Source organism: Schistosoma mansoni, chromosome W (assembly GCF_000237925.1).
Source record: "Schistosoma mansoni strain Puerto Rico chromosome W, complete genome".
NCBI lineage: Eukaryota > Metazoa > Platyhelminthes > Trematoda > Strigeidida > Schistosomatidae > Schistosoma > Schistosoma mansoni.
The window spans coordinates 537,666-549,282 of record NC_031502.1 but is presented as its reverse complement, the minus strand read 5'-3'; the positions used below and the strand labels follow the sequence as shown (position 1 = coordinate 549,282).

The following is an 11,617-nucleotide window of genomic DNA, read 5'->3' as shown; positions in this document are numbered from 1 at the left end:
TTTATTTATTTATTTATTTATTTATACACATAAATATTGGTTCAAGACGGGTACCAGATACATATGCGCCGCACAAATCTCATTCGATTTGTGTGAGGGCTATGATACTGCCCAGGTGCCCAAACTGAAACAGGTGGTTTTCTTTAGGGGGACACACCCAAAGCCTTTGACTTCAAGATCTGGCCCACAAGGCAGTGGAACTTCGTAAGGAGATGCAGTCCCATGGTAGCCGGTCACCAACGATTGATTCAAACGCCATTTGTTCCCTCAAGACACTGGATCCCATGTGCACCATTGGTTCGGGATCAGGGTTTTACAACTCCCCTGAGTGGACGCGCCGTGTCCACCAACCCGGTTAAAGCGCCAGACATTCTTTTCGTCCTCTCACTTTCGTAAACAACAGTAATGCTACGAGAAAGCAGTGAGTAGGACTTTCGTGGCAGAGGCTATATACGCGTGGCCATGTGAGAGCATTTGGATAGGGAGAGCGGACTCTCTCCACTCTCTTTGCCGTACCAGGGCATTTGGAGGCAGGCTCCTCATAGCCGCCTAATGTCATTGGTTTGGCACAGTACGATGATTGTATAAGTCGCATTTCGATTGGCGAATAAATCATATGATGATCAGATCGCCTCAAAGTCACAACAGTCTTCTCAATCCCATTCAGATTCAAGGAATGTGTATGCATATTGTAAAATACTTGTAAATCAAATAATTAAGGATTCATTAAATTTTACCTACTTTTTTGTTGATAGATTATTTTCATTTCTACTTTTGTAAATGAAACAATGTTAAATTAATATATTTAGATCTATATCTTCATTTTTAGAAGCATACACTCCAAATATTCCTTTATATAAGTTATAAGTTTATAGTTTCACTAACTGTTGATATAAGCCATGTTGAGAGGATCCTCAAGACAGTGGTAATATACAACCACAGAATCGGTGATGTCGATGAGATTAGTTTCAGTTAAGGAGATCTGTTCATCCATTGCCTTTACTGAAGTTTTAAATACGAGGCTGTTTAATAAATTTTATCCTCTGATTCCGTTCGTTTCTTCTGATTTTTGTTCTCATTTACACAGAAAAGATAGAATGTGGAATCCAGGAAGCGCATTTCCCTCTGTTGTCGGTACATGTTGAACATTTGCTTTTCTTATCACTTTTTTGCTGTAGCCTGAGGAGTAGGATCGTCACATCTTCGTGCTAGGTTTAAAGTCATTACGTTTTTATTTCCTATTTATATTCGTTTTACATAGTGTACTACTTCTAATTTCGTCCAAAATGCAAATCATAACTACATTATTTCTAATTTTAGGCTCTGACTGTAATCTTTGACGTATATTTCAAATAAGTGGATTTCATTTCAATCAGTTAGACATTTTGACCAACTTTAAATCGTCACCTCCTATGAATCATACCAGGGCTTTACACTTTGTCTTCAAAGTGGCCAATCGTAATGAAACAATTGATTTTTACAAACGGATTCTTGGAATGAAGGTATGTATGCACTTTAGATGAAAACAAGTGTGTGTGTATGTAAGTGACAATGGTGCAAACTCAAGCTAGTTTTGCGTTATTATATTGATGTTTGGTTGAAGAATACATTTTTTTATAGTCCACAAGTTCACTTGACTACACGTTTTTCAATACACACATAAGAGCTTAATTATTTTGAATTTGTTTAATTATTCGATAAACGTACAAATATTAAAGATTCCCATTGTGAAAATTAGAACAACATATGTAAGCGAACAATTGTTTTCAATTAGATCGTCATCAGGCTTTACTCTAATATACATGAATATTTATAAGAAAATGTTAGACCAATCAAGGCTATTTGAGTCAATAATAATCACAATGAAATAGAATACGTTACCAAGCCTAATAATAGTTAAAAGTACAAGTTGATAGTGGGAAGACAGGTGTACTGATAGTAGTAAGAATAGTAAATTACTATAACAAAAATCTTATCAATAATTAAACATAAGAATTAAGAGGTCAACGTACAAATGTTTTTCTAACCATTTTGAGTTTGTTAGCTCAAACGATTACTCAGTAGATTTTTATCACCTTGGTCAAATATTTTCTGTAAACTGGTTTAGAAATAGTTTAGTCTTTCAGTGGATTCGCATTAACTTGATGAAGTGTTATTTTATAAAAATTTACATACAGCTGACGAGTCCCAAATAGGACGAAACATGCGTCCTGGATTTCACTGCTAGCCACTATCCATCTTTGCTTACAATGCTTGTGAATTAAGGCTATATCGAGGCAATACGCACAGTATGCACATATGCCAATTAGAGACTGACCAGTTGCAGTCCTAACCATCGATGGGAAGATTCAAACAAACAATACTACGTGAATTCAAAATAATGTACATAATTACTAATTATAAATAATACTTTTAATGAAAAGTAATGTGAATAAATCTTTTAAAAATGATTTTAGATTAAACATGTTCTCTGTTTATTATGAGGATTTTAAGTTCTTGTTCTGATTTTGCTGAGGGACAGTAATTTAGGAGGATTTTGAACCAAGACTAGTCATCGTGTTAGTCATTTACGATAATAATAATTCCTTTTTGGATTTGTTGCTTGAATCTTCCTATTGATGTTTAGGACTGCAATTGATCAGCCTCTTATTGGTATATGCGCATCCTGTGCGGAATGCCTCGATATTGCCTTCAGTCACTAGCAACTCTGGGATTTAAGGACATCCAACTGACAAGTGCCAAATAGAACGCGCGTCCTGGATTCCACTGCTAGCCACCATCATTTCAGCTAATATTAAGTATTATTATTATTGACTCTGATATACACTTGATCTGTCTCTCTTGAAAGTGTAACTAATCATTCAGTTGTAGACGACACGTTTTAAAATAATACTGAATAACACAGACTACGGTTTCGAAGTTACAGCATACCCAAAAGTTCGAACACTGCAAATTACTTGTTACTAAAACACAAGTGACAGTTCTTCGGTACTTTAACACCACCATATTATTATCCAATAAGATAAAATTGTCGAATTGATGCAAATACTGTTACAGTCATATTATGATGCTTTATAGCTATGTGTATTATTCTTGTTAAATTCGAAAATTTAACATAAAAGTGAATTCATCTTATATTGATTGTTTGAGTCTTCCCATTAACGTTTAGGACTGCAATCGACCAGTCTCTTATTGGAGTAGGACGAAAAGCGCGCATCCTGGATCCCACTGCCAGTCACCATCATCTCAGCTTACAATACTTATGATTTGAGACAATATCGAGACTATCTGCACAGGATGCACATATTCCAATAAGAAATTGATCAATCGCAGTCCTAAACATCAATGGGGAAGATTCAAACAACCAATACATATATGAATCAAAATCAAAATTCAACCCATTGTACAAGCTAGTAGCTATCTGGACTCAGTAGCTAATTGGATAACGCGATGGCATTTGAAGCGAACGGTCCTTAGTCCAAGTCCCGACGTGAAAACTAACTCTAGGATACTCGTACATCCAGCTGACGAGTCGTAAGTAGGACAAAACGCGAGTCCTGGACTTCACTGTTAGTCATCATCCATCTCTGCTTATATGAATGGATTGCACAAAAGACCAGAGTCAGTGAGTTTTATTTAGTCAAAACTTAAAATCTAGGAAAACTGATCTCATACAATATAAATCTTCTCAAAACAGAAAAGTATGTATAAATACTTACTGTGATATTTTATGTTGTGATGTTGCATCCACAGCTACTTTTAATGCATATGTACCAATCATTTGTGAAAATAAATCATCAATATTTAATATATGTCGACTAAGAAATTTTACAGCTTCTGATACAATTCTTTCAGCTTTATCAGCACCAACTCCACTAGGTAATGTACGTTCAGTTGAACGTAATGCAATAATAACCATAGCTGTTGATGGTATACGTCGATGACATTCTTGATCAATTAAATCAGGCCATTTAGTTTGATTAATCATAGGAGAAAATCGTCTATCTATTATATTAGTTATATTCCAACTACCAGATAAACGTATATCAACTATTGTTTGATTATTATTATTATTATGATTATCATTATCATATGTATTGAATTGTTGTGTTTGTTTTAAATAATTAATAATACTAACGAATGTATTATCATCTACGTAGATTAAACGATTCCATTGGGTTTGTCTTGTTAATAATAAACTCCATAATGCAATGGCTGTAACTAATGGATCAGTTCTAGAAATGAAAGAGAACAAAAAGGGAAGTAAATTTATCCTTCACATACATTTATCTGTACGAGGATTTGTGGTATTTTCAAAGTTGAATTCATGAATCGATCTAATCTAGATTACCATTGGAAACCTGTAAGAACTGGACGACTGTTTCGTCCTAGTATTGGAACTCCTCAACAGTGAAAGAAACAGGAGGTCCTGAGTTCGAGTCCTGCATGTGAGATAGTAAATACACACTGCTGAAGAATCACATACTAAGACTAAATGACCGTTCAATGCTTCCAAATTTTTAATAGTAATCTAACTAAAAATCAGTTCATAATGTAAACGATTTAAAAATTCCGAAATTTTCACAGATCTAATACTAATATTAAGGCCATGGTAACGATAATGATGATAAGACATACTTCTTTTGTACGCATAATTCTGGTTTGAGCTCATGGATGGTAAGAGAGCTTCGGCTATTTTTAGGAGTTTGATACAAAGAAATCTAAGTAGATTTGAATGAATCATATAAACAACCTTAAAATTAAATTGTGGATCCGTAGAATGATTACAGTCGATTAGATGTTCAAGTATAGAACTCTTAACTGGTTTCTTTTTACCGTTGTAGAACTAAACTGGTATATGTTCTCTTGAAGACAGGGTATTCTAACCTTCTGAATAGACAATGCAGGAGTATTTGGAATGCAATTATATCCCTTCAGGATTAACCTGCATCAAATTCTGAATTGATGATAAAGATTGATGTAGTTGAGTGTATCGACCGCATCACTTATCTTGGGAGTCTCATCAGTCCTGTTGGTCTGGAATCTGACAGAGCCTCAGCACGGATTCGCGAGGCTAGATTAGCTTTCGCCAACTTGCTTCACTTGTGGCATAGGCGAGATTTTCGTCTACCAATTAAAGGATGAGTTTACTGAGTAGCAGTTCGCTATATTCCTCTTTATGGGAGTGAAATATAACTATTAAGAATAGAGGATATTCGTAGATTACCAGTATTCAATAATAGGTGTCTTCGAAGTATAGGTAATGTATTTTGGCACCGCTGAGTAAGCAACGGAAGGGTTACAGATAGAGTACTAGGTAAAAATGGGAAATCGATTGATGAGATAGTAAATCTTCGCCAACCGAAGTGGCTTGGAAATGTGTTACGTACGCTCAATCACTACCATACTTTGATGGCCGATGTTATCGAGTGTCGAAGTTGGCAGGAAGAAATCTAAGAGCGGCCAAACCAAAACATGGCACCAATATATATGAAGTCATTGACAATTGATCTGAGGTAATCTTAGGTGTGGATTTCTGGTTGAGATGAGTGAAATCATTGTAATCAATGGTTGGAGATCTTAGATGAAATCAGGGAAAACCTGGAAGCACTGGACGGCCATTTCGTCCTATTGTGGGACTCCTCAGCAATGCGTATCCACGACCTCGCCTCGCGAGATTCGAACTCAGGACCTACCAGTCTCGCGCCAAATTACTAAACCAATTGATTCAATTGACCAATTGATTCAATTGGCTAAATCTCCACAAATCGTTTGCGATTTATTACCTCTACTACTCTAAGATTAAATCTAAAATTTTCATCTCTCTGTCCTAATAAGATAAAACTATACTCGTCATCAGTGATATGAATTGCATTTGCAATAATAACCAGGTGAAAAAAAGTGGTTCATAAAACAATCATTTAAAGTTTATAATCTTGGTAACAGGTAATAATGACCTTGAACAATTGAAAATATTTAACTAGACATGAATTTTGTACCGGCATTTACAAATCAATAAATATGTGTAAACATATTTACTTGCGATATGTGAAAGGAAGTTAGTCTTACCCACTAAATATTGATTAAAGAACGAAAGAAAGAAACCAAAAAGAGAAACTGAATAGGTAAATAGTTTAGTGTAAAAAAAAAAAAACTATTGTATTAAGTTTTTCTCCCCCGAAACAAGAATGTTGTATATGACAAATGACAAAGATGGAAAAAAGAGAACACATTCAAAATGAAACTATGTATTCAACTTTAAAGCTATTACGAATTCGGTAATATTGTAGTATGGTCTACTTATATCCATATAAATAGTATATGGTGTTGGTCAGACATAGAATGTATTTTGGCAGAATATCGATAAGGAAAGAATTGAAATGATGCGTAATTGGTAGGAAAATACATGAACAATGGAATTACAGAAGATGAACTGATATTTACAGAAGGAACAGTGAAGATTGAGACAATTGACTGTTATTTTGCAAATTAACTGTTTGTAGTATGGTTATTAGAATTTAGTGAGGTAGTCTGTAATTCGTGCTTAAATACATTCGATTGTCCCCAACTGATGTTTTCTTCACTACAATATTATTTCAGTAAACCTATGGTAACTAACATGTACATACGTTTAAAACTTTAGATTTTTGGTAAGACTATCAATTATGGATGGACAAATCAAGATAAAGATAGTAAGTATTGGATTTTAGCATGAAATTCATTCATCCATATGATTAAATGACATTTTGGCATTTAAAACCGATGACAGTTTGTGATGAAAATAATAACTTCATCTTTTAACTCTAAATTCTAATCCTAATTCTTCATACTAATTGACAACCGTCTTTTGATCTAAGTAAGTAAACTTTCTCAAGGTCATCTTAGCATCGTTCAAAGGTCGTCCATAACTCATAGTCTTATCCAATCTCTTTACAATACTTGAAGTATCGAGTAAATTAATTGTTGGGTTCAAATCTCGCGAGGCGGGATCGTGGATACGCACTGCTGAGGAGTCCCACAACAGGACGAAACGGCCGTTCAGTGCTTCCAGGTTTTCTACGGTGGTCTAACTTCAAGTGACTCATAATTTCAACTATATACATAATTGTGCTGCTCATTTATTACAGAAAAAAGAAATTACTGAAGTGAGTTGTTTAGGGAAATCGTGTAGGAAAATAGGGCAGTAGTAGGTTTTTTGTTAAAGTCTTTGAATTTTAACTGCCGTGTTATGAGTTTAAATTTCTGATTCGAATGCTTCGATTTTTAGTACTAAGACAAGATAATCAGCTCAAATATAATAAATAGTATTCTTGAAAACGGAGAAAATGAAACTTTTCCATTGAATTCTATGTGAAGAAAACGCTGATAATATAGTTGAGAACGACAATGAAAACTTTGTAATTAAACTGCAACCAGCTCAGAGAGCAAAATATCACCTAAGATATCTCACATGAGGTACAAATATTCTTCATTGTTTTAATCATGAGCCTATAATTGGTTAATGAATCCTAACTAAATTAGACTGATCTTACCTAAGGTAACAATGAGTTAGTTCATATCTTCCTCTAAAAATCGCAAGACCAATAACACCGTTATTTCGTTAAAAACACGTACCGATCCAAGTTAGACCATCATTGGAAACCTGAAAACATTGGACGTCTGTTCCATCTTAGTATGGGACTCCTAAGCAGTGCGCATCCACAATCCTGGACACAGGAATTTAAAACAAGATCTTCGATCTCCCTCGCGGACACTTAACCTCTAGACTACTGAGCCTTTGAGGTTAGACACCGTAAAAAGGACGTACGAATACGTAGATGGGTAATGCCGAGCGGTCCTATAATAGAAAGAAAGAGCCGTCCATTGTTGCAAGGTTTTCAATGTTGATCTAGCTTACATAGGTTTTCAATTTCGATAAAATTAAATAATTTGTACTACTTCATACTGAAAAATATCGTTAATTTTATTTTCTTTTATGACTATATTCAATGGATTGAAGATTGTTGCATAAGTTAATCTTGCTGTAACAAAGTCGATAACATTAATAAACCAATAGTTTGGTAATTATCACAAGGGGGTTTTGTGGAGATTTTAGTAATTATATATAGTTCAGATCATAAGTCAATTGAAGCTAGAACACTATGGAAAACCTGGAAGCTCTGGACGGCCGTTTCGTCCTATTGTGGGACTCCTCAGCAGTGAGAATCCACGATCTCGCCTCGCGGGATCCGAACCCAGGACCTACCAGTCTCGCTCCAGAGCACCTAACCGATGGACCACTGAGCCGGCATCCAACGGTGTTAATGTCTAACCTCGACCAATCCACGAAATTGCGCGACTAACTTCCATTGTACTGCGGTAGATACTTGTCTCTACCTGACATGGATTAGCTCCACTGGCCTCGACTTCTCACTAGAACTCCAGGAATTACCTCATGGAGCCAGTCACTAGTGAGCATATGATCATTATCACAAGGGGGTTTTGCGAAGATTTTGGTAATTATTGTCAAAATTAGTTATATAATATCTCAGTGGTTGTGATATATAATTCATAGTCGCTTGAACATTTTCTACTAGTCAATTAAACATGTTAGTTAGAAAGTATTATGTCATCAAATCATAAGTAAACATGTACCTGACGAGTTTTTTACGTTAAAAACGTATCAGGTTTTGTTAATTGATGAAACTCATTTAGTTTGTATAGTTTCAATGTTCACATTCAACGTAAACTCATTGATCCGATCATGAATAACATAATAAAGATCCAAATTCAATCAGTACATATCAGTGAATTAATATCTTTCTAATTTATTGTTTAATAAATTGACTTATAGTGAAAGTTCCCATTTTGACATTTGATAAATAAAAAGGAACGAATGGAGCGAAGAAACTTCTTTTCAATTAGTTTTTCATCATGGCTCCGAAGAAGGCATTGTTCCTAAAGTTACAATTCTTAAATAATACTACGGAAGAAATCGTGACACAGAGGTTAAGAAAGGCAGTACAGAAAACATTTAATGCAGCTCGACTGAGTACCGTCTTCTACAACCGCCCCACAATAAGAACGGTTAATAAAGACAGATTGCCTGAATTCGCCACATCTATGTACATTTACCAATTCAACTGCTCCTTTGGAGCCAGTTATATAGGGCGTACAATTCGACAAGTTCGTCAACGAATAACAGAACACCATCCGTCGTGGTTGAGCAAAGGACAAGTAAAAGTGATTAAGAGTTCTATTCTCGCTCACTTTGTGAACACAGGTCATTAAGTTGAACTCAATAAAGCTGTTAAAGTTATCTACCATATTCCATCAAATTTGTCGCATGGTTTACGAGCTCGTCTGTTGCACATAGCTGAAGCCATCGCAATCCATAATCACAAACCGAACCTTTGTATCCAAAATAAGTTTGTACAACCCCTCTCGCTACCTTGGCCATCGGTATAGCGGAGCTTGTAGCAGAAATTTGGTAAACAATTATTTTATTTCTTCCATTTTTGTATTTTACTTATTCTCTACATTCATTTATTGATTCTTACATAACTACTAAATTGACTTATATTTCAGACAGGAAACGGTATGACACTTGTAAAATCAAATATTAAGTAACACGTCAAGTGTATTATCCGGTAAGCTACAATGATATATTCATCTAATTAAAAGTCATCATGCGCATACATACTATATGGGGTGTTTAATTTGTTATGTTATTATTCTCTGTTAATTAGCACGTGACTAAATCGCTAATTAGGACGCTGACCTGTATGACACTGTGTCAAACCAATGACGCGTTCACCAGTACAAGCAACCTAGAGTAAAAACTCTGAGTCCTTATTGGTTCTTCTTGCCTTGCCCTGACTGTTGAGTCGAGAACACAATCTCAGCTTCTACTGTATGAATCATATATTTCAGACATATTTGGTTTATATACAAGCGAACCAGACCACATGATACCATAAAATGAAAAACAAAAATTATACAAGATCAAATTCAGAAGGGGGTTTCGTGGAGATTTTAGTAATTTTTGTAGTTGAGATCATGAGTCAATTGAAGCCAGACCATCATGGAAAACCTGGAAGCACTATACGGACGTTTCGTTCTATTGTGGGACTCCTCAGCAGTGCGCATTCACGATCCTGCCTCGCGGGATGCGAACCCAGGACCTTCCGGCCTCGAACCAGAGTGAGAGACTTTAACTAATAAATCGTGAATAAGTTAAGGATGGTAAATCGTATTGAAACAGACGATAAGTCAAATGAAAGCTTATAATAAGAGAAATATAAATACATATAATCTAGTTCTTCAATAGTTACGCATTAAGAATATATGTATAGTAACAGTCTATAAATAGTTCGCAGAGGTCATTCATAATTAAACAGTGTTGTTTAGATATTTAAAAATATTGGGATCAATGTCTAGACTGTAGTTCAAACTGATCCCGTTATCTTCTAGTGGTTTAAACATGCTATTTGTCAAAAAACTCTACTTAGGTCACTTGTAAATAGGAACGTGATATAAGTGTAGTTACACAGCAGATAGAGATTTGTACGTAGTTTTCAGTTCATCTTAGTTGACTAAGTGTTGTGTATACATTCGTAGCTGAGTCAGACAGCAAAGTTCATTATAGAAACTTTTTTAAGGTTTTAGCTGACAGTTTTTAGAAAGATATTAGACGATAAATCAGCTTATTCGTAGAACTCCTGAATTTTTTTTATCCAGTTAATATCAAATATAAATAATGGTCTCGTTGTCAGTCAGCGTTTAGTAGTTTCAATTCTCGCGTGCAGGGTCGCGGATGCGCATGTACTGAGAAGTCCTATACTAGAACGAAACGCCTATCTAGAGTTTTCAGGTTTTCACTGGTGATCCAACTTGGATCGACTAACAACTTTATTATTCTTGTGTTTTTATGACTTTCATAATCAAACCACATAGTTCACCCATTTCATTTGATTTTTTACTGGATGCCTTGTTGAAAAAAGATGCTAGTAAATAAGTATTTCCTACCGGCTGAACCACATTACATTTTGTGGTCCATAGTTTTTCTAACTTATGATTTAGATGAATCTTTTCTACAACATGGGCAACAAGATATTTGTCTAACAATTATCACAAATATCATGTCGAAAGTGTATATACATGAACAGTTGTAATTTACATTGTAACTATGATACCAAATGGTTTCCAACGTGTAAAGTGTACTGACCAATCATATCTTTGAAAAATGATTGATTAATATTTATTAAATGGTCAAATGAATGTGTGTAAGTGTTGAATGCACCCTAATAAGAAACACTAGGGAATGACTATGGTTACTAATTTCAATCTAACTTTTCAAAGGAAGAAAAACACGTCTGATTTTCTTTATATACTGTTGTTAAAACAAGATACAGACGTAGAAAATCATTAGCCTAATAATAACTAAGGAATGTTAAATGATAAAACACTATACCTTCATATTTATTGAATGAGAAGGAATTTTTGTGGAGATTTAGTATTTTCATAGTTGAAAGCGTGAATCAATTGAAGCTAGAGTACCAGGGGAAACTTAGAGTCTCACAATAGGCCGAAACGGCCGTCCAGTGCTTCCAGGTTTTCCCTGGTGGTTTACCTTCAA

The 11,617-nt window shown here is 35.0% G+C and overlaps 1 protein-coding gene across 1 annotated transcript in view; it reads right to left on the bottom strand.

Annotated features, from left to right (window-relative positions):
• Smp_133880 (putative alpha-2-macroglobulin) overlaps positions 1-11,617 on the bottom strand; it is a gene marked incomplete at both ends in the record, with an annotated part of 67,849 nt that overhangs the window by 14,991 nt on the left and 41,241 nt on the right. Inside the window, one exon of the mRNA XM_018799860.1 lies at positions 3,720-4,050. Coding sequence (XP_018653731.1) covers positions 3,720-4,050 — 331 coding nt within the window. The remainder of the gene's footprint in view (positions 1-3,719; positions 4,051-11,617) is intronic.